This window comes from Leucopleurus acutus (assembly GCF_964270905.1).
Source record: "Leucopleurus acutus genome assembly, chromosome: 2".
Taxonomy (NCBI): domain Eukaryota; kingdom Metazoa; phylum Chordata; class Mammalia; order Artiodactyla; family Delphinidae; genus Leucopleurus; species Leucopleurus acutus.
The window spans coordinates 115326382-115351938 of NC_139143.1; the positions used below are offsets into that span (position 1 = coordinate 115326382).

At 34.2% G+C, this 25557-nt stretch overlaps 1 protein-coding gene across 2 annotated transcripts in view; it reads right to left on the minus strand.

The window, feature by feature from the left end:
* PKN2 (protein kinase N2) overlaps nucleotides 1–25557 on the minus strand; it is a 129161-nt gene that overhangs the window by 69743 nt on the left and 33861 nt on the right. For both annotated transcript variants that reach the window (XM_082832737.1, XM_082832736.1), the window contains exons 2-3: nucleotides 20199–20499; nucleotides 3043–3197 (exon numbers count right to left, since the gene is read on the minus strand). In XM_082832737.1, the coding sequence (XP_082688863.1) occupies nucleotides 3043–3197; nucleotides 20199–20499 (456 nt within the window). The remainder of the gene's footprint in view (nucleotides 1–3042; nucleotides 3198–20198; nucleotides 20500–25557) is intronic.

Sequence of the window (25557 nt, forward strand, 5' to 3'; positions counted from 1 at the left end):
TTGTGAAGGGTACCACCATTCATCAGTCTGTTCACATAACCAATCTAAGAACCATCTTCAATTCTTCCTTCTTCCTCATATCCAGACACCACACATTTATTCTACCAAAACTGCTTGACTCTCTCTTCTTTGCTTTCATTGCTGTCACAAAAGGCATTAAGCATGTTTAACCTGGACTACCACAGAAGCCTCCTTAAACTTGCTGCCTGTAGACTTGACCCTCTCTAATTAATTCTTCAAGTCTGAGGAAGATGGATGTGAACTTTCTAAACTGTAAATCTGATCGTGTATTTTCTTTGCTAAAAGTCTTTCAGCAACTCCCTACACCTTCTAAGATAGAATCTCAACTGCTTAATTTTGTACAAAGTACTTTATAATCTGGTTTGTCTTTCATTATGCTACACCTCTCACTATACTTCATGTGCTTAAAGCTCTTCTGGTGGGGAACAGAAAAAGTCCTGTTGGATTCATCTGAAGGACTTTTCCCAAATAAAAGGTGTCTTTCTGCAGATTCAGATGTTACCCCAGTAGGGCATGGCCTTTCATTGAAAATAACTGCTAGAGTTGATGACTGTTACCATTAGAAGTGCATCCTACCTACCCTCAGGTATGTCAGATAAGAAATTGCCATACGAAAGCACATCCTTAGAGCAAGCCACTCTATCCCACAGTTCCTTACCCTGTATATACTGGGCTTACCCACATCACTATCCCTAGAAAGTAATTCCTTCTTAAACTCTAAATCATCCTTCAAGTCTTATACTAAGACTTTAATTATTTCTTCTGATAGTTAAGTGATTCTTCTCCACTGTGCTTCTAAGTAACTTGAACATACCACTATTATATATTGTAGTTATTTATACATGAGATCTGCTTTTTAGGTAGTGTGTCTCTTGAAAGCAGGATATTATCTGTTGAGTACCTACTACGTATAAGACACTACTTTTATAATATTCATACTCCAGAGCCCAACATAATAGTTATCAAACTGTTAACTACGTAATGACTAAATTAATATTCTACATAACTTCAATGTACAACTTTCCCTATTCTCATAAAGATATACTTTGATCCTATGAGAAGTTTAAAGATGAGAAATGAAACAGTTACCACCAAATCTCGACAAGAATAACTGGCAGGCCTACCTCAGAGACTATAGCAGCTGTTAATATGCTCTGGATCTCCACTTGACCCCTTCTCAAATTAATGGATCTCCTAATTAAAAATAAAAGGCTACTGGAACTTATCTATTTGTTTTAGCAGGCTTACTAGTAGCCCTGTTTATTTTGGACTTGTGGTTATTGTAAGTTATCTATTTCCCTTTTAATACATCCATAAACCTGTTAAATTTGGGAAGTGGGGGTGTTGGTTACAGACCACTTTGAGAATACAGTGAAACCTATGGCCCTCTTATTCATCCATTTATCAATATACACACTCACTTTTCCTATAACTTCAAAGGATTCATGAGCCTCTCAATCTAATCCAGCAACCGTAGGTTAAAAAACCTTACTCCAGAGGTGTTTTAATTTTAAAACACTCAGCATAATATGGTGCATTCACAGTTCCAAGAACACAGTATTTGCCTTAAAAAAAGAAAAAAAAGCCCAAAATAACATCTGATAAAAATGAAAAAAAAAAAACCCCAAACTAAAGGTCAATATTAAAAACAATAGAAAAACCAACTCTACCATCCCATAATAAATGTTCAAAGTTATTGAAATCCCATAATAAATGTTCAAAGTTAGTGAAGTAGTATACTATCAAGTATCGGATCATGTAAGTAATACATCAAGTAGGAATAAATACATTTCTCTAAAAATAATTTAGAAATTATTTTGAAATATGGCATACAATTGAACTAATTTTCATAAATAAGGTTAAAAAAATCTTATACATATACACATTTCTCTCTTTTCAGCATCTTCACAAATTTCATCTGAATGGGTACATAGGGTACTTGTCTCCAAGCAAAGATTCCTACTGTCCCCTCCACTCCCCCCAATTTCAAATTCTTCCTAAACTTAAAAAACAAAAAGAAATACCTAAAACTTATATTCTGAAATTACTTAAGATCTATTAAAATATGGAAGAAACTGATTTGCAGAGGCAAAAATCTTTAAGATAAATGAGTTGAAAGTAGAATGGTGGATTTTATAATAAATCAACCTTTCTAAGACGTTTTGCAAATTATAAAACTATAGAACCTTAGATTGGAAAGGACCTTCATGTTAATCCGGTTCAGTTGTTCCTATCATTTTCTCTTCCACATTATATCTCAGAAAAAGGACACATTCCTATTAGTAACAAGTGTTCCCCGTAACACTGGTTTTTAATTAGGAGTTACATGCCCACACCAGATTCCCTGAGAACCCAAAGATCTAGTCCAAACAATCATTAATGACAGAGCGTCTTCTCTTTTCATTTGTCCTTTCTTAAAGATCTGTATGTAGTGATGGAAAACTCATTATAGCCAAAACGTTTTTAAATAAATTTTTTGTTTTAGAATAATTTTCGATTTACAGAAAGTTGTAGTTTTCTGTGGAGAGTAGAGAGTTCCTGTGTACCCTTTACTCACAATTTTACTTAAAAATTTTTTATTGATTGATTTTGGTAGAAATAATTTTAAAAATAATATTTTAGAAATCTTTTGTTTCCAATTTGTTGTATTGTCAATACACAGATTTGGAGGCTAAAATGATCTCAGAAATCCTAATACAGCGTTTAAACAGCAAAATCATGAAAAGCAGAAAAACGCAAAAAATGTGGTACTAAATAGGCGATGAAAAGGATACTTGTTTACAGCATAAGAGCTTAAACAAGAAGAGTATCATCTTGTTCAACATAAGCTGTGAACGTTCACATCAGATAACTCAAATTTTTTACCCCTCTGTGCATTGCCCACAAATGACTGGGAAAGTACCACAAGTACTGATGTTGGGTTTCAAATAAATTTTATCAGGTAGGTTAATTCACACATGTGGAATCGGTGAATAACAAGGGTTGACTGTATACACACTTACATTTATTTACTGTACTTACCTTTGAAGATCCATTTGAATACATCTGTATCATATTCTCTGCACCTTGCTTTACTTTAAGTTCTATATCCAATTGTTTTTGTAAGGCCATCAGTCTATTATTGCTGGTGGAACAACGAGGGTCACTACTGGGAGTATCTGGAGTCCTTGGGCAATCTATAAGTTAAATAGTATATTAAAAATTATTTACTAGGACCAATTGCTGCTTAAAATTGGAAGTTAATAGTTTCAAAGAATTACAAGGTTTGAGATGAGCTTGAAGTCACTTAAATGGAATCTCCTTATGCTTACAGAAAACACAAGAATTCAAGTCAAGAAAATATTCAAGTAGAGTTGTAGAACTATCTGCCAGGGATACTGCAGAAGTGACTACATTGAGTCTGAAGCTGAGTTAGATCATTGTCCAAAGTTTTTCTAACACAATTTCTTTAAAATTAAATCAAATCAATTTGACTAGCGTATTTAAGAATTAAACTAAATTCCCTACTTATTACCTGATTGATTAGAGAACAAAGCATACTCAAAATTACACAAATTATACTAAAATAATTACCTATAAATAGGACTAAGGGTACTTCAAATATAATGCTAGCATTAATGAAAATAATCTAAGTGTATGCATAAAAGTCTTCACATTTTGCTTTCTACTATGATGGTAGGGGGTATAGTCCACTGCTTTTCATAAAGCATACCATGGTGCTTCTATTTTGAAACAAAAACAAAAACTTCAAAATAGAACACTATTCTCAGTAATTCATTAGTGTTGAAACACATCTAATAATTCTACCACATAACTAAATTTCTTCATATTGAAGTTATTTTGTGTTTTATCCACACCAGGTCTCTAGATTAAAAAAATAAATAAATAAATAAAGCTACAAGACTAGGGTAATAGACCTGGTTTAGTTATAAGTAGCTTGGTAATCACCAGAAAACTGCTTAAACTGCAAGTCATTTAACCTTTGTGCTTCAGGGTTCCCTTCTCTCTCTAATAAAAGATGGTGTGACTAACCAATTTTAATAAATATGTTTCATATTTGGTTTTATACTTCTTTAAAAAAAAGTCACTAGTTCAAAAACATTTGAACATAATTTGTTAATTAACTTACAAAAATACAGATGCTATGTTAGATACTGATATAAAATAATATTATTTACATACTACTTTACAAGGTCTAAGTCCTGATCTAAGGGCTTTATTGACTCATTAATCCTCATAACAACCCTGAAACAAGTATTACACCTATATTACTGAAAAGAAAACTAGAGCACAGGGAAGTTAAGAAACTTGCCCAAAGTCATACAGGTAGTAAGTCAGTTCTGTTCCAAAGTCTAGCTTAATAACTGCTGTGCTATGCTGCCTCTTTGCCATTTAAAAGCCTTGTAAACAGCTATACTAAACACTGTGTGTATGTGTGTATACTTACATATATAACAGTATAATTATACACACACACACAAATGTGTATGTATGCATATTAATCCTTAAAATAACATTTTGAGACAGATATTATCCACACTTTACATATCAGGAAGTTACAGTTATTAACTAGGATTCAAATTCAAGAAAGGTTTCTATTGCTACTGAATTCCCAAATTACAAATGAGCTGCTCCAAAAGTTGATTTTTATAAGTTGACATATGCTTAAAGAAAACTACTATAAAAGGTAGACAAGCTTTCAGATCAGGCACACAAAAGAACTACTTAACATATTGCTATGGTCGGAATGTTTGTGTACCCCCAAAATTCATACATTGAAGCTCTTACGTGAGGATACTTGGAGGTGAGGCCTTTGGGAGGTAATTAGGTCATAAGGGCAGTCTCCCTGTTATGTAAGGATATGGTGAGAAGACACTGTCTACACACCAGGAAGAGGGCCATCACCATAACTCTGACCATGTTGGCACCTTAATCTCAGAGTTCTCAGCCTCCAGAACTATGAGAAATAAATTTCTGTTGTTTAAGCCATCTGTCTATGGTATTTTGTTAAAGCAGCCTAAACTAAGACATAAATAAATACACACACTCTCTCTCTCTCTCTCTCTCTCTCTTTCTCTCTCTACTGGCTGTGCCTAAGTCTGAATCTCAGTTTTGGCACTGAGATTTAGTACAAACCATGTGATATGGGATAAATTACTTAACAGCTCTGTGCCTCATTTTTCTCATCTGTTAAATAGTGAAAATAACATCTACCTCACAGGATTATTGTGACTAAATAATTTATGTACAAAGAGGTTAGAAAAGGCCATGGTGCATAGTAAATATCCAGTAAACAGTAACTAGTACTAGTCAGTGTACAAGTGTCAAGTATATCTCTGTTGAGTCCATAAATGAAGTGCACATTTATAGCAATGACTGAAAAGTGCATTCAGATCTGTGAACAGATAGGTTTTCTCCCCCACTTCCTGCTTTTTTTTTTTAACATAAATGATACAAGACTCTTGGAAGAAACTGAAATTATACAAAATTTGGTACATAAAGTTAATTTATAGCAAGCACATTTTTAAAAAGAACTGGAATGCATTCAGAGTAGAAAGACCTCAGCTGAGAAAAGTATGGAAATTTGTTGTCTGTAAAATACTTGATGGTGTTTAGCCTAGGGTAAGAGAAATGATTCTTGCCTAAACATTTAAACAACTGTCCATAAAAGAAGCTGTCTTCTTACTATCTCCTCACAGGGCAGAAAATTAGAACCAAAGGGTAAATGTAGTGAGTGCAAAAATTTCATCCCAGGACAAAGAGAAATTCCTTATAAAGTTAAATGGTTTACCTTAAAAAATGTAATAAAATCCCTTGTCTCTGGAAGCATTTATATAGAAGCTAGATTACAAACCATTAAAGATACTATATAAGAAATTCTTGCACATTAAAGAAGGTTGTCCAAGATACTGAAATACCCACTGATTCTATCGGTCTGTGAATTCGTAATAATATTATAATATCTAACACTGTTTTCATGGAAAAGTATACTTTCAGTTTTAATAAGAATTTTAAGAACATAAGAAATAACACAACGGTTAAGAGTCTGGGCTCTTGAGGTCAGAATGTCTGGGTTAAAATCCTGTGATTGTTACTTATTCGTGTGATCTTGATCAGATACTTACTTAATATGTGTTATAGTTATCTAACCACAAATTTGGGGTTACTGTGAAGATAAATCCTGTACAGTGCTTAGGCTAAAGTGTAGGGCTCAATAAAATTACATGTCAGGGCTCAGTTAAGCAGCTATTTCTGCCATCTAATCTTCAAAGGAACTAACAATGGTTTGTAGTATAACCTTATTTTAGAAATAAGAAAGCAAACTCAGAGAGGTTAAGTAATTTGCAACGGTCACAAAAGTATATGCCAAGCCAGAAATTTAACTTTAGAAATGTCTTGTTTTATAAAGACCACTTTTTACTCATTTAGAGATTAGAGAAACACTTTGCTGTCTTCCTTAGATTTCACCTATTTTCCCTTTCAAACTATTTTTCTTCCTTCCATTTTTTTTAATTTTTAAAAATTTTAATACAATTTTTAAAGGTTACTTTCCATTTACAGTTATTACAAAATACTGGCTATTACTGGTGTTGTACAATACATCCTTGAGTCTTACACCAACAGTTTGTACCTTCCACTCCCCCACACCTATATTGTCTCTCCCACCTTCCCTCTCCTCACTGGTAACCACTAGTTTATTCTCTGTATCAGTGAGTCTACTTCTTTTATGTTATATTCACTTATCATATTTTTTAGATTCCACATATAAGCAATATCATACAGTATTTATCTTTCTGTCTGACTTACTTCACTTAGCATAATGCCCTCCAAATCCATCCATGTTGCTGCAAGTGGCAAAATTCTGTTGGCCATTTTTATGACTAAGTAGTATTCCATCATATGTATATATATATCACAGCTTCTTTATCCATTTATCTGTGGATAGACACTTAGGTTGTAGCCATACTTTGGCTATTGTAAACAATGCTGCTATGAACATTGGGGTGCATTCATCTTTTTGGTGTTTTTGTTTTTTTCAGATATATACCCAGGAGTGGAATTACTGGTTCATATGTATTTCTATTTTTAGTTTTTTGAGAAACCTCCATACAGTTTGCACCAATTTACATTCCCACCAACAGTGTATAAGGCTTCCCTTTTCTCTACCTCCTCGCCAACATTTGTTTTTTCTAAACTTTTTGATGATAGCCATTCTGACAGCTGTAAGGTGATACCTCTTTGTGATTTTGGTTTGCATTTCCCTGATGATTAGCAATGTTGAGCATCTTTTCATATGCCTGTTGGCCATCTGTATTTTCTCTTTGGTAAAATGTCTATTCAGTTCTTCTGCCCATTATTTATTTATTTATTTATTTTTAATGTTGAGTTGCATGAGCTGTTTACATATATTGGGTATGAATCCTTCATTGGGTCATATCATTCGCAAATATTTTCTCCCATTCAGTAGGTTGTCTTTTCGTTTTGTCAATGGTTTCCTTTGCTGTGCAAAAGCTTTTTAGTTAGGCTCCATTTGTTTAATTTTGCTTTTATTTCCTTTATTTTAGGAGAAGGATCCAAAAAATAACTGCTGTGATTTATGTCAGAGTGTTCTGCCTCTGTTTTCTTGTAGGAGTTTTAAGGTTTTTGGACTTACATTTAGGCCTTTAATCCATTTGGAGTTTATTTTTGTATATGGTGTTAGAGAACATCCTAATTTCATTCTTTTGCATGTAGCTGTCCGGTTTTCCCAGCACCACTTATTGAAGAGACTGTCTTTTCCCCATTGTATATTCTTGCCTCCTTTGTCATAGATTAATTGACCGTAAGTTCATGGGTTTATTTCTGGGCTTTCTATCCTGTTCCCTTGATCTATTGTCTGTTTTTGTGCCAGTACCATACTGTTTTGATTACTGTAGCTTTGTAGTATAGTCTGAAGTCAGGGAGCTTGATTACTCCAGCTCTGTTGTTCTTTGTCAAGATTGTTTTGGCTATTCGGGGTCTTTTGTGTTTCCATAATAAATTCTAAAATTATTTGTTCTAGCTCTGTGAAAAATGCTATTGGTATTTTGATAGGGATTGTACTGAATCTGTAGATTGCCTTGGCTAACATGGTCATTTTAACAATATTGATTCTTCCAATCCAAGAACACCATGTATCTTTCTGTTTGTATCATCTTCAATTTCATTCAACAGTCTTTAGCTTTTGGAGTACAGTTCTTTTGCCTCCTTCGTTAGGTTTATTTGTAGATATTTAGTTCTTTTTGATGCAATAGTAAACAGATTGTTTCCTTAATTCTCTTTCTGATAGTTCACTGTGAATGTATAGAAATGCAACAGATCTCTCTGTATGTTAATTTGGTATCCTGCAACTTTACCAAATTCATTGATGAGCTCTAGTAGTTTTCTGGTGGCATCTTTAGGATTTTCTATGTATAGCACCATGTCAGCTGCAAAAAGTGAGTTTTGCTTCTTCCTTTCCAATTTGGATTCCTTTTTCTTTTTTTGCTCTGATTGCTATGGCTAGAACTTCCTAAAAATTATGTTGAATAAAAGTGGTAAGAATGGGCATTCCTGCCTTGTTCCTGATCTTGGAGGAAATGCTTTCAGCTTATCACTGTTGAGCATGATGTTAGCTGTGGGACTGTCATATATGGCCTTTATTATGTTTAAGTATGGTCCCTCTATCCTCATTTTCTGGAGAGTTCTTTTTTATCATAATAGATGTTGAATTTTATCAAAAGCTTTTTCTGCATCTATTGAGATGATCATATGGGTTTTTTTTCGTTTTTTTTTTTTTGCGGTACGCAGGCCTCTCACTGCTGCGGATCACAGGCTCCGGACGTGCAGGCCCAGTGGCCACGGCCCATGGGCCCAGCTGCTCCGTGGCACGCGGGACCCTCCCAGACCGGGTCACGTACCCGGGCCCCCCACATCGGCAGGCGGACCCCCAACCACTGAGCCACCAGTGAAGCCCCTGATCATATGGTTTTTATTCTTCAATTTGTTAATACTGTGTATCACACTGATTGATCTGTGGATATTGAAAAATCCTTGCATACCTAGGATAAATCCCACTTGATCATGGTGTATGATTCTTTTAATGTACTGTTAGATTTGGTTTGCTAGTATTTTGTTGAGAATTTTGGCATCTATGTTCATCAGTGATATTGGCCTGTAATTTTCTTTTTTCGTGATATCTTTGTCTTTGGAGGACATCCTAGGAAATTATAATTCTACAAAAATAACTCAAGAGATAACAATTACCTATAAAAATCAAGGTGCTACAAGGCACCTCAAATAAGTTATAGAGTCAGAAGATATTTGCAATCTTTAAGTACCTAAAATGGTGGGTTGACTAACTTAATACTCCATGTGCAATCTCCTTCTCTCTTGCTTAAATTAAGAGCAGGTTAAGGGGACAAAGAAAACAAAAAAACAAGATTTCTCAGACTTACTTGCATTTGGGGGATAGGGAGAAGGCAGTGAATGCATGGTGCATGTGACACAATCCCGGGACAGATATAAGTAGACATTTGTACCTTTGTGCTTCTGAGAATGTTTTTGCTTTTCTGAACAAAAGAGACTTATTAGGCTCTCATCATCCTGATGAAGTAAAGCTTGGATTTTAATAAGAGCCCAAGAAAAGGCCCAAGGACTCTTAGAAAGTAGGCAGTCAGATCAGGAAAAACATGATTAAAGACAGGAACCTAAAAAGTTGTCATCCATAACAGGTGAATTATTTGTTGACTTGCTTTTGGCTTGGGGTGACTGGCGGGGAGGGGAAATGGATATTCTTTAAAAAAAAAATTCTTACTGCTCTCATACAGGTTTGAGGCAGGAAATCATACTATCTATGTGTCCCCCCAAAAATTAATCATAAATTTTATTTTAATTGACCTCAGGTTGATAATGCTTTCAGGCATCTTACAGAAACAAATGCAAGTCCTCTTTGAAAGAAAGCACTTTAAATCCAGACCTAAAATAATTCCCACAGATAAAGTTCCAATGAAAATGGTCCCATAACTAGAAATCACAAAGTTCCAGCAGAAAAAAAATTCATCGTGAGTTAGAAAAAAACTACAGGAGTAGCACAGTAAAGATTTCATTTGTTGTCATTACCTCACACAAAATGTGAAAAAGTACATTTTATAGGTAAAATTAAATAGAAAGGCATCAAAAGAATGACTAAAACAAGAGACTATCAAAAATTACCAAGATTAACAAAACAGAACTTGTAGTAGTAAGTATATATATATATATATATATAAAATACATACACAAAACAGAAATTAGAAATACAATATACTTGGTCAAGAGCAAACTGGACACATGGAAAGAATTAGAGAAATGGAGATAGACTTGAAGAAATTATCATGCATCTAACTAGAGTTCCAAAATGAAAGAGAAGAGGGAATACAAGACATGCAACATTCAACAAGATAGGCGCTAAGCACTTCCCACAATCAATGAAATACACAAACCTCAGATCCAGGAAGCCCAACATATCCCAAGCAGATCAAATGAAAAGAAATCTATACCATTCAGCAGAACACTGCAGAAAAAGAGTTTCTTAAAAACAGCTAGGGAGAAAAGGCAGAATATCTGCATAGTTTAACCATTAGATCAGTAACTGCCCCCTCAAAAACAACAGGGGAATCCAGAAGACATAAAATAATAGTTTCCAGGTACTAAGAGAAAATAAATGTCAACCTAGAATGATATACCCGGGGAAATATCTTTCTAAAGTCTACACCTTTAGGAAGAAAAAGAAACAAGATGAAGGAAGGCCTGAGAAGCATGAAGAAATGTTGAACAAAGAAAATGATAAACACGTGGGTAATTATAAACCAACAATGACTATATAAAACAATAATAATTAATGTAACTTGTGGAACTGAAGATAAAATGATAGAACTAGAATATGAACAATGACAGCACTTAGGTCAACTGGAGTTAGGTAGATTGAAATTAAAGTATTCTAAGTTTGTTATATGGTATGTAAAGAAGGTATACCATTCAGTCTAGTTGACAAACAGAAACCACACTAGATATTTTGAATGAAGGGAATTTAACACAGGGAACTGGTTACATCATACATATTCAGGTATTGTGCAAAGGACTTCAGAAAAAAATTCCTTTTCTCAAAGGGCTTAGAGTCAAGTACAACCTCTATGTACCTATATAAATGGGTATGTGTGTCTATTCATGCAACAGTGTATGTGTGTATATATGAACATTTTCAAATATACTGAGAAGATGAAAGAATGGTATAGTGAGCACCCATAAACCCACCACCTAGATTTGCCAATCTACACACACACACACACACACACACATGTAGAAAGATAAAAAAAGAGAGCAAACATAAATGGTACGAAGAAAGATGGGAAAATTAGATTTGGGAGGAACAATTTCAATCAGAAATTGAAGTTATTAGCAGAGGCCAGATTATATGAAGGGCATCTCTGTAATGCTATAAATTTGTACTATATTCTGTAGGGAATGGAGAGCCACTGAAAGGTTTAAAGCAAGAAAGTTACAGGATCAATTCTGAATACTAAGTAAAAAATATTGGTAGTAGTGTTTAGGTTGGATTAGAGAAATACTTAACTTGCAGGCTTTAGCAGTAAGGATGGAGAAGAGATACAGATTTGAGACCTATGTCAGAGGTAGAATCTATAGGGCTTGGTGACTTGACTTACACTGGACAGTGAAAGTAAAAAGAAAGACAGACATCTACAGTAAAAGTCAGATTTTAGTTACAGATTATAGGGGTCATGCCATTAACAGGACAGAAAACAAAAGGGAAAGATTTAGAGGCAGTGTCCCAGGAAGGAAGAGTTCAACTTTAAACATGGTAAGAGGCAAAGCCAACAGGATAATAATACCTATATTCAGGCAATATCCATAAGGTTATAAGGCTGTAAATTATGAGATGAAGCCCAGAAAATCCATTTTGGTTTGAAATACCACTTTGAAAGTCAGCAGAAAATACAACGTGGTTAAAATCTCCTCAGGGATGAGATTTTCCAAGGCTAGAATGATGAGTAAAAACTGAATTTGTTAGTAGTTTTCCCAACAATGTGTAAGCAACAGATATGCTGTTTCTGGTATTTTGTATTTTCTCTAAACCCACAACTGAGCAGTTGGCTTCCAAAATGAGTTAAGAGTTCTAGAAAACAGGAGCAGTCCCGATCCTTAGAAGGCTCCTAAGTAAGGTTTAGCCTTAAACTGATTACTTCATTCTCCTGGAGGTTAGTAACGTAGTTGACCTTGAATCTTTACTTCCTAGCCCCAGGAAAGCTTCCTCAGATTTTACTTACATCCAGAGGTTTCATGTTCAGAATTAGAAAAGCTTAAATGCCTCATACTTGACCTTTCCTCAAGCTATTAAAACCCTTGTTCACAAAACACCATAGAAAGAGCATATACGGTCTCTATTCTCTGTTTTATGAACGAGAAAAACAAGGCCTGGAGGGGTTGCAAGTGATACACAAACACATAACTATGTAACGATCCAGCTGGGATAAGACCTTGGATTATAGAAACTTTGTTCTTTAGTTTATACCCAGCTGATTCCCAATGCTCAATATTCATAAAGTGGTACCTGTACAGCCAGAATGTCTGTTTATGGAACAAGGCTATTTATTTCATTCACAAAAAAATAAGAGGAAATATAACTGAAGTAAATCTAGCCAAATCTAAATTAATAAAGGTAGTAGTATGCTGACGCACTATCTTACTATTTAACTATCTCCACAAACGTCCATCTATAAGTCTCGTAGTTACCGTTCACTGGTCAACATTTTGGTTTTCACTTAGTACTTACAAACAGATATTTTTTAAAAAAGCTGCTCCAGATTCTTGACATGTGTTACAATTATATTAACTGTTTATATTTCCCCCAAAATCCATCTTTCTTGTTTAAACAGATATGCTTACCTTATATAGTCATCTGGAAACTGCTCAGATTATAATAAATGCTCACTAATTATTAATGGATTCTTAAATCAGTTATTTTGTGTACTCAGGATGACCTATGTCAGATGTCACCAACTGAACTAATTTTGCTGAAACATTTTATAACTAACACAACCTTTGGTTAAGCTTTCTTAGTATTTTACAAAAATAGCACGGATAAGATTATGGGTTGTAGTGTTTTTATTTAAGGTAAAATAAGCAACCTAGGCATTAAAATTTCAGAACTGCCTATATATGTTACATTATATCTTAAAAAAAATTTATTGAAGTACAGTTGATTTACAGTGTTGTGCCTAAAACTGGCTTTTTATATAATGAAGATTTTTCTTTTCTTTTTTATTGGAGTATAACTGCTTTACAATGTTGTGTTAGTTTCTGCTGTACAATGAAGTGAATCAGCTATATGTATATCTATATTCCCTCCCTCTTGGACCTCCCTGCCACTGCTCCCCCTCCCCCAGCCCACCCATCTAGGTTATCACACAGCACCAAGCTGAGTGCCCTGTGCTATACAGGTTTCCACTACCTAACTATTTTACACATGGTAGTGTATATATGTCAATCCTAATCTCCCAATTTGTCTCACACTCCCCTTCCCCCACCCCCCGTGTCCACATGTCTGTTCTCTACGTCTGCATCTCTATTCCCGCCCTGCAAATACGTTCATCTGTACCATTTTGCTAGATTCCACAAATATGCATTAATATACGATATGTGTTCTTCTCTTTCTGGCTTACTTCACTCTGTATGACAGACTCTAGGTCCATCCACATCTCTACAAATGACCCAGTTCCGTTCCTTTTCATGGCTGAGTAATATGCCATTGTATATATGTACCACATCTTCTTTATCCATTCATCTGTCAATGGATATTTAGGTTGCTTCCGTGTCATGGCTATTGTAAATAGTGCTGCAATGAACACTGGGGCACATGTGTCCTTTTGAATTATGGTTTTCTTGGGGTATATGCCCAGTAGTGAGATTGCTGGGTCATATGGTAGTTCTATTTTTAGTTTTTTAAGGAAGCTCCATACTGTTCTCCATAGTGGCTGTATCAATTACATTCCCACCAGCAGTGCAAGAGGGTTCCCTTTCCTCCATACCCTCTCCAGCATTTATTGTTTGTAGCTTTTTTGATGATGGCCATTCTGACCGGTGTGAGGTGATACCTTGTTGTAGTTTTGATTTGCATCGCTCTAATAATTAGTGATGTTGAGCATCTTTTCATGTGCCTCTTGGCCATCTGTATGTCTTCTTTGGTGAAATATCTGTTTAGGTCTTTTGCCCATTTTTTAATTGGGTTGTTTGTTTTTTTGATATTGAGCTCCATGAGCTGTTTGTATATTTGGGAGATTAATCCTTTGTCAGTTGCTTCGTTTGCAAATATTTTCTCCCATTCTGAGGGTTGTCTTTTTGTTTTGTTTATGGTTTCCTTTGCTATGCAAAAGATTTCAAGTTTAATTAGGTCCTATTTGTTTATTTTTGTTTTTAGTTTCATTACTCTAGGAGGTGGGTCAAAAAAGATCTTGCTGTGGTTTATGTCAAAGAGTGTTTTACTCTAAGAGTTTTACAGTGTCTGGTCTTACATTTAGGTCTTTAATCCATTTTGAGTTTATTTTTGTGTATGGTGTTAGGGAGTGTTCTAATTTCATTCTTTACATGTAGCTGTACAATTTTCCCAGCACCATTTATTGAAGAGGCTGTCTTTTCTCCATTGTATGTTCTTGCCTCCTTTGTCATAAATTAGGTGACCATATGTGTGTGGGTTAATCCACAGATTCAATGCAATCCCTACCAAACTACCAATGGCATTCTTCACAGAATCAGAAAAAAATTTTACAATTTGTATGGAAACACAAAAGACCCCGAATAGCCAAAGCAATCTTGAGAAAGAAAAGCGGAGTTGGAGGAATCAGGCTCCCCAACTTCAAACTATAATACAAAGCTACAGTAATCAAGACAGTATGGTACTGGTACAAAAACAGAAATACAGATCAATGCTACATTACATCCTAATGTTTAAAAACTGCATATTGCATATCTCTGGTAGGAAAGACTTCTTCATTCTGTACATAACTCTGTACCTAGGGCATGCGCAGTTCTTTCATAAATTCTCCTTAAGATGGTGCTATTTTATTTTTCTTCTTTCCTCCTCCTAGTTACAATAATATATATCATCAACCACTATACACCTGTTAGACTGGTTAAAAAGTACGTTAAGTAAAAAGTACCAAGTGCTGGAGGAGATGTGGAACAACTGGAACTCTCATATATTGCTGGTGAGAATGAAAAATAATACAGCCACTCTGGAAAACATTTTGGCAGTTTCTTATAATATTAAACATATTCTAACATATGACTTAGGAATCACACTCCTAAGTGTTTACCATGGTGAACTGAAAACATGTTCACACAACAACCTGTTAATGGGTAGTTACAGCAGCTTTACTGATAACTGCCCAAAACTGGAAAACAACCCTAATGTTCTTGGTGAAGGAATGGATAAGTAAATTGTGGTACATCTATAGAGTGGACTACCACTCAGCAATAAAAAAGAATAAACTATTGATAAATGCAACAACCTGGATGAATCTCAAAAAGCAATATGTTGAGTCAAAGAAGTCAGTCTCAAAAGGTTATAAACTTTATGATTCCATTTATATGTTATTCTTGAAAAGCAAACTATAAGTGACAGAGAACAGACCAGTGGTTGACAGGGGATATGGAATAGGAAGAGGGTGTGACCACAAAGGGATAGTACTGTTCCTTTTCCTGATTGTGGTGGTGTTTAGATGAACCTATATGTACATTAAAATTCATGGAATGATGTACCCAAAAAGAATCAATTTTACTGTGTATTAACTTAAAAAAAATATATACCAAAGAATTCAAGTATTAGGTGTCTATGAATCATTTAATTTCATGATTTTAAAGATGAGAAAACAAACCCAGGGGCATTAAAAGTGCCTTGTTAATTAACGATCACAGTTACCTATTTAACAGCAATCCTTTACTTAAGAGTACACAACTTGTGCTTCCCTGGTGGCGCAGTGGTTGAGAGTCCGCCTGCCGATGCAGGGGACACGGGTTTGTGCCCCGGTCCAGGAAGATCCCACATGCCGTGGAGCAGCTGGGCCCGTGAGCCATGGCCAATGAGCCTGCGCGTCCGGAGCCTGTGCTCCGCAACGGCAGAGGCCACAACAGTGAGAGGCCCGCGTACCGCAAAAAAAAAAAAGAGTACACAACTTAATACAAAATGTGCTTACCTCAAAATGAGAAATTCAATCAGAAATAAGGAATATGTAGAAACTGCATAATAAACCAGGCCACACAGATTTTAATAAATATAAAATTCAACTATAATTTCTATGCTACATTTAGGTGGATAGGCCAATAATAAAAAGAAATTTAAATTCTCACTTCTACTCATTCAAGAAAGACTTTATAAACTACATTTTAGTCATTAAGAAGACTCCCTCAATATAGATATATCTCTGGGATTTAGAAGAATTTCCAAGGTTAACTCCAAAAAATTCCAGGGAATGCCCTGGCAGTCCATTAGTTATGACTCTACGTTTCTACTGCAGGAGGTACGGGTTCAATCCCTGGTCAGGAAACTAAGATCCCACGTGCTGTGTGGTGCAGTCAAAACAAACAAACAAAAACAAAACAAAAAAACCACACACAAAATTCCAATACTAAATCAATATTTTCTTTCTGAACACTATATCTTAAAGAAAATATTCATTACCTCAAAAGGTAAAAATCAGTCTAAGCTTGGTGGGGTCTGAGAAAATGGAAATGGGAAGAGGTACAAGAGAAGGAAGTAAGATAAAAACAGAGGGAATCACACTACACAAATTATTAGTTATACCTAATAAAATATGAGAAATATTCTTGTCCTCTTCTTTAGGGATGATATATGAGTCCAAAGATTCAGAAAATTAGTTCTTTCTTAAATATTTCCTTTCAGAGTCTCAGGTATCAACTAAGGCTTAGATTACTAATCCACTTTACAGAACTCCAATAACTTTTTTCACAAGGTGCATTCAGCCTCATTTTATAATATGTTTATAATTTCCGTGTGGGAATAATAATAATACTCTATGAGACTATTCTTGAAGTATATGGAAGGTGAACAGGAAGCTTAGAGTATCATGGGCATGAAGAGAACATCAAACAGTCCCAAATGATCTGATCTTGACATTATAATAAGCAACATTTCAGAGAGTTTTATAGCTAAAAGTCTTAAAGTTCATTTGATAAAAGTCCTTATTTTACAAATTAGAACCTAATGGTTAACAGAGTTAATTATTGCAGAAGTGAGTTAAGAACAGGCCTCCTAACTGCTTACATGGTAATCATATATACAATGCAAATTTAAATTCTGTCCTTCTTTCCTTGAATCATTCATTCTGCTTACATACCCACAAGACAACAGGAATTAGCCGAATACTTCTGCACATACTTATTAATCTACATACTTTAGAGAACTGAAAGCAAAATGCTAGGCCCTTGACCCTTTATGTCAGATCTAATCAGATTAAATGATTTTGCCTACTTTAGTACACAATGTAAAACATAAAATTTTATGGCAATGTGACCTAAAATTAACATTGAACTACCTTTAACCCTCTGTGTTGTTGTTCATTTTAATGCAGTCAAATAAGTAGTATGAGAAAAAAACCAAACAAACCAAAAAACAACTTATTACCAAGATGTGTGAATATGCCATTTGCAAAGAGAACTGTTTTTTTAATATATTCAAACTGTAACCAACTTGTCAAGTTCATTCCAAACAAACTGAAGTGTTAAGAAGTCACAGTAGGGAGTTATATTTCATATAACATTCGCCCTGCAGTTATCTGGTAAGTCAATAACAGCAAAGAAAGTTTCTGGAATTATTTCTCCTAAAACTTTTATTTAAGGCTTTATTCCCTAAGTATTAAATATTTAAAGTACCATGATAAATTACGCTTTGGTATTAATTACAAAAACTAATACAAGGTTTTTATTTGTTGGGATTTTTTTTTTTTGAGATATAATACTCTCAACTAAATACCTACTATACTCCAGGCTTTATGATAAACCTTGAAAATAAATGAATGAAAACATGGTCCTGTCCTCAAGGATCATACAGTTTAGTAAGTGATATAAAAATGTACAGAAATAAACTGTAATACAAGAATGAGTGGACAAAGTAGAATAGAAAGATAATCAGAGAAAGTCAAGGAAGGTTTCATAGAGATATCCAAATTGGCTTTTGAGGTAGAAAAGGAATTTGATAGTAGGACTAAAAGGTCATTTCTTTATAGGAAACTCTAGGAAAGACAAATCTAATCTAAAGTGATAGAAGGCGGACCAGTGGTTACCTAAAGCCAGGGATGGGGATTGGAGATTGATTGCAAGTATGTATACAAGAGAACTGAAGTGATGGTCAGGATCCCTAGTTGTAGTAATGGTTACCTGGGTATATACATTTGTTAACACTCATCAAATCATATACTTAAAATATGTGCATTTTATCATATGTAATTTACATACTTCAGTAAAGTTAATTTTTTACAAGGGACTGGGGAAACCAAACGGGCTACTCTTTGGGTGGCAAAAACACTTCTATATTCCAATTACAAGGTAGTTATTGGTATTCCGTGATTATCAAAAATGTTTTCTCTAAACTGAGTTTAAAGCTCCAGCACAGTTTCTTATTTTAGACCTCTCCCTAAACAAGTAATGGGCAAAGAATGTAGAGCTCGGTAGAGTTCCAACAGAATAGGCTATATCTAAGTTTATATGATATTGCTGAAGAAAAAGCATTTCATAATACAAATTTCCATTTATAATGTAATTACTGAATTTGTGGGTAAGAAAATACTAGATTGAAGAGTTCTTTAGCTAGTTTTGTAATTCTGGGCAAATTAATTCACATCTTTGGGATTATTTCAGCTATAAAATAAGAAGGCTGGTTTCTTTATGATTTCTTTCACTTCTAAGATTTAATTATTCTTACAAGATTGAAATCTCTACATAGACAGTCTCCAATTGAAACCCCTAAGGTAAGTCCCAGATGCTGAAAGTTAATGCATTAAAACAAGCTCTATAAGTACACTGAATATCAGAAGCATTGTACACAACTTTTAAGATTAGAAATTTGTGGTTCTTGGTCAGATTTATGTACTTCCTTAAGCAAATTTAATTTTACTTATATCTGTTTTTTCTTGGCTAATCATACAGGTTCTTCTAAAATTTCTGTGGTGCTAGATACATCATTCTACGTATACCACTCCTTATCTTTGCAGATGAAGAAATTAAGGATTTAGACATTAAATAACTAGCTCAAAATATCCTCTTTGCAAAGACAAAACTATTAGATCAAATGTGTCTTATACGATTTGTTAAGTAAAAAGGTTTAGAAAGAATGTATATATGAATGGATGGACATTGATACAAATATAGAATTTTTTTTCTGGAAGGACATAACAACAAAAAACTTAGTAATGCTACCTTTAGGGAGTGGGCCTAGAGTGGATAGAGGTCAGTTTTCTATTTTTACTTTCTGTACCATTGAAAAATTTCCAACATGAACATCTGTTAATTCTACTGTTTAAAAATTATGCTCTTAGGTTGGACTTATAGGTTGTATTTTCCTTTCATTTTCTATACTGGAGAAAAAAAAAAAAGTAATGTTTGGCTTTTTAAATTTTCTTCTTTTTTAAACAAAATGCCTGGTAGTGTAGTTGTTAATTCAGTTGCTTAGAGCTCAAAGAACAAAGGTCATAGGTTTGATTAACTATATTTGCAAAAAATAAAAATATCCCTTGGTCATAGAATGCATTTTTAACTTTAAAAAGTCATCTGGCAAACTCGTGCTGCTGATCTCAAGGATGAATCAGGTAAGAGCATATGGTTGACTCAATACAAAACATAAATACTGGAAAATAACTTTAAGTAATGTCTTAGTGACAGAGGGTAAGAGAGTAGACAGAGAATTACTCATCTCTAAGTAAACGTTTTAATTTTCATATTCATCAACTCACTGCACCTTCTGAATAGAATATAAATAAGACCTTAACTGTAGGAGAAAATACAGTCCCTGTACTTTCAAAAAACTTAAAGACTATACATGTCACAAATCTTATTATTTTTAAAATAATACATTTCTTATTAGTATACTATATAAACATCAAATAAAATACCTGTAACATCTTCTGGATCTGATACAACAATATGTGCATTTAGTTCCTGTAGCTTGTGATGCAATTCGTCTAATTTTTTATTTGATTTTTTCAAAATGTTGTCCACATAAGCCAAACTTTTTTTATCTGTTGTGACTTTCCTCAGATTTTCAGCTCCTTCTTTGATTTTCAGTTCTTTTCTTATTTCTCTCTTAATTCGATCCTTGATATCATCCAATTTCTGTTGCACCATTGTATCTGAAAAGTCTAATTTTTGAACAGCACTCACATTCTCAGAAAAGGGAAGACTTCGGGAATCTCCCTACAGAAAAAAAATAAACACACAAATGTGGGAGTTTAGGAAAGTTAGCTGCTCAGTAAAATAGGCCATATAAGAATACAACTGTACTTAAAGCAAGTCTTCAAAAACTCTGCCCACTCACTAAATAGCATTACCTGACAATTTTATATTAAAATAAACACATCTATACACAAAGACAACTTTGGGCTGTATAAACAGACAATGAATTTTTGATATTCCATGAACCCAAGTTAGATTCCAAAACCTACACTGTGAATCTTGAGCAAGTTATTCAACCTTTCAAATGCTCAATCTAATCGTGTAAAATCTAAATAATAATATTAGGCACTTTTCAGAGATAACGTGGTAATTCAAAATATTGTATGTGAAGCTCCAAATATAATTCTTGGCCCACTATAGTCACTTAATAAGTGAAGATTATTATTGAATTCCATAGGTGAGATAAAATTCTATTTTATCTTCTATAAGAAACCTCTTAAAAATAAACTAATATTGGCAAAAATAAAATAAAATTATATCCTTATAACCACTTTTTTTTTTTTTTTTCTTTTTTTGCGGTATATGGGCCTCTCACTATTGTGGCCTCTCCCGTTGTGGAGCACAGGTTCCGGACGCGCAGGCTCAGTGGCCATGGCTCACGGGCCCAGCTGCTCCGCAGTACGTGGGATCTTCCCGGACCGGGTCACGAACCCGTGTCCCCTGCATCGGCAGGCGGACTCTCAACCACTGCGCCACCAGGGAAGCCCATAACCACTTTTTAGTTAAGCAATTAAATGCATTAGGGCTTGGGAAGACTAATTTCAGAATTCTATTCCTATATTTCATGACTATCTATCCCAATTGATAATTTGGTTGACTGACTACATAAACATCACTACTAAAAAATGTCTAAATTATGTCCTATTGACAGAAGCTAACAGAGTACACAGTATCAGTTATTCAACTTAAAATGAAAATCAAATCAGGTAAGTACATCTAATCTACATTTAAAACAGGCAAAGTTATGTTCTGGCTATTTGTATATCATTCACTATTTTAAATTCCATTACTACAATACTATTGGTTTTTACATTTTTAATTTCTGAAACACAAGAAACTAGAGTTAACTTTTGCTTTTGGGAAGAGGAATCGAGCTTGTGAAGGACACAGAAAAGAGATTTATATTTCACTGTGCACCCTTTATGTATCTTTTGAACCACAGACCTAAGTAATTAAAAGATTTTCTTTGACTTCTTTGGGAATTCATCACACCCATAAAATAAGTTCTATTTAAATACTTGGTGCAAATACTCTTTACGTCTAATTCTTCACCTCTGAAAAACATGTATTTTGCAAAACAGTGAGACAATGGATGGGAAGATACAGGATTTAGTCTTGGCATTGGTACCAATTTACCTGGTGCCAACAGGCATACTATGCAAAAAATGAAGTAGTTGATGTATAAATTTGTTCTTAACCTTTTTAGGGCCAACAACCCCTTTGAAATTGACAAAAAAAGAGTAGAACAAAGAAAATTCATGTTTGTATGTACTACTGTATGTACTATTTCCAGGTACCACAGATCTTAGATTCGAAATTCCTGAAACTGGTGATCTACACCTATCGGCCTTAAATTTCTGATTCTTATCTATACGAACACAGAATGATCTCCTATCTGGGCCAAAATAATGTCGAGGCTTTTCACTATTTATAGTGGACTAAAAGTCATATCAATCCATTTATTCAGTTTCCAAAGTTTATAAATCCACCTTTGTCTGGTTATCAAAAACATATGACTATTGTCAAAAGATAAAATCTCAAATTTCTATTGTCTACCTTCAGGTAAAGGGAACGGAGGCAAACAATTCTTAAATGAGAAAGCTTAAGCTAAATGCATTCCTCTAGATAGTTTTATTTCTATCTTTATAAACTTAGAAAACACTACATGAATTGCTTTCACAAATCTGTACTTTAATATTAGGTACTAAGCCAGAACGTTAAGTGTCTCAGTAATTTTTTCTTTATGATGCATAGGCTAAAAGAAATACCTAACAATTCCATTTATTAAGTAGTAAGGTCCAAATAACTTAATCAATACTTATAACAACTTAGTAGCTGTTTGAAATAATACAAATTGAAAGAAAATTACATTTGTATTTCATTCTTTAATAGCCACAGTTACTCATTAATGGGATATATGTCTGCTATTGGGTACTTCACAATTTCTCAAAACTTGAAATCAGTTGCACATTCCCACCTTCATCCTATACGGCCAGTACAAAGGGGTTGTAGAATATCCTTAATATTGAAACTTTACTGACTCTAGTTAGTCCACATGGTATCCAACAAATGGTGTCACTGTGTTTCCCTGAAATTTTTAAAATATACTGCAGCATCCTGAGAGCTTGCTGAGGCACTCCAGAGAGCCTTGTTGCAGAGTTTGAAAATCATGGTACTAATATTTAAAGGCTGTTAAAAACAAAACAAACAAAAACAACAACCAAAAAACACTGTTACCCTTGGCTACTTCAACTTCCACTTTCCAACTTGCTCCCTAAATGCCGCTCATATCAAATTACAGAAATTTACTGCCAGAGACAATCTCTTTTGGCTCAGCTACCATGCATGCTGCACCTTTGGGATGCATCATGGGACGCATCATTTTCCCTTCTTTCTTCAACTATCTCTTCCTAGTCTTTCTTTTCTTAGTTAACTTTTACTTTGTTTCAAAGTTTACCATAATTTTTTCCCCAGGAAAGAATTTCCTGCCTATGCCCTCTCTTAGAATTTAGATTAAATGCCTCTCTCCTGTGTGCTCTGATAATGTGGATTTTATTTAAACAAGTATTCCTTTCCTTATCTGACAACTCCAAAGACTGTGAGCAATTTGAGGGCAGAGCTTATGCCTGGCAGAGTGGTTCTGTTTTATTTTCTTAATGATTTGATTACATTATTTAATATTCTTATTTCAGAATTCAGGAAAGTCTATCACTGCTAAGGAAGTCATGCTTTCCTCTTTCTGGTAAAGAGAACTCATACTCCAGGAAGCTCTAAGGCAAAACTGATATTCAATCATAGCAACTATACTGGCTAAAATTAGATATTAGATATAAATCATATATGGTTAGCATGTTTGCTTCCTCTTCCTAAAAGGCCTGAATTTCTAGTAACCATATTTTTACTCCCATCTTTTGTTGTGACATGGCTCAAATACCTTTTGGAAAGGAGCAGGAGATACATACACCATAATCAATAACTTAAGATAAACTATGCCCCCTGACAGCAGATAGGAAAGGTTACAGTACTTTCTATTACTCTTTTCCTAAAAATTTTAGTTGCAATAAACTGTGAAAGTTATTGGAAAATATAATTTTCTTGCATTTGGAACAACTGAAATGAGATATTCCATCTATTAAATTATGTCTCTACCCTTAAAAAAAAAGAGCAATTATATCATAAATGGAATCAGTACTAGGCAATGTAATAATATTCTTGACACAGTAAAATAAATCAGCCTCAGGAAAAAAAAAATAGCTATTTAAGCAGTGAAAATCTTCAGTGATAATCTCTGTCTCAGTAGGTTCTCTTAGAGGCAGTAGTAACATTATAGTAATTTATGTTTATAAGCTTTACCCTTTCATCCACCATTCAACTCTTTGTACTCTATAATAAAGTTCACACCTCCCCCAAAAGTAAACAGTAGATACCTTTTCTCATGTTTTCAAAACCAAGCAAAGTAAGATCCAACCTCTAATCACAAACTCCCTTTAAAATTCATTAATATGCTCAGAAAGAGATAAACAAAGAAAGAAAAAAAACACAAAAGTAATCCTAAACATAAAACTAAACTCCTAGTAGTATTCATGATTCTCTACCAATCATATATACATAAAAGAAACCCCATTAATTCTCAAACCTTTTATCACTGAAATCAACAAGCTTAGTTAGCCACTCCATTCTAGTCAAATTAATCTAACACTTTGCTGTTATATTCTCTTACCCATCCATGTCTTTCTTTCTTATACCCTATTCCTTTCACTATCAATCGAAATCCACCATCATGTTTAAAAATATTTCAACTCTTTCATGATTAATCCTACCTATTTTTAATGTATTTTATATCATCTATATCCTTAATGCAGCCTTTCAAATCAGATGGGCCAAATCCAAAAACAAGGAAACCATTAGTGAAATTAATACACTCAGGATTTATAGTAGTACCATCGAAATGATTTTTAGGTTAAGTAGATTTCAAGCAGCTAAATAAATAAAAGAAGGAATAGAGACTTCAATGAGTAAGAAACAAAGAGTAAAAATTAGATGGAGTTCAAAGGAACCAAAATAAATTAAAAACTCAGTGGACAGGTTAAAATAGCAGATTAGACCAAGCTAATGAATTAGTATCCTGGCAGATAGATAACTTGAGGGAATTACTCTGAATTCATCATACAGCGATATGAGAAATTTAAAGGCATGTAAGACAGAATGAGAGGATCCAAGATCCTCGCAGTAAGAGCTCCAGAATAACAGAATAAAGACAATGGGGGAGAAGCGCTACATGAAGAGATAAATGGATGAGACTATTCCAGAGTTGAAGCATGATATATCCTTAGACTGGAAGGTCATACCAAGTTGCAAATAAGATAAATGAAAATAACGCAGCACCTACAAAGTAAATAGAGAGAAAAAGCGTTTTTATCTACAAATGAATGATAATTAGATCAACAGAAAACTATTCTTTAATAACAACAGAGGCTGCAAACTATCAAACTTCTACAGGATTTTCAGCCTTTATCTTCATATATTGCTAAGGCTTTCTCCAAAATTAAAAAAAAATTAAAAACCAGCTGCTTCAAAATGTTAACATTCTTGGGGAAATGACAGATGAACTAACCCAGTGCCCATGTTACACTTACATCATTCCCCTGCTTACTTTCCTGTGTATGTTCACTTCTATTGAAGAAAAAAAACTTGTGCTATGGCAGAAGAGACTGTACCATTTTTACCTCTTAAATTGACAAAGAGTTTTCTAATCATAATGTTGGCAAGAATCCAGATGTAAGTTGTAAAACTTTATAA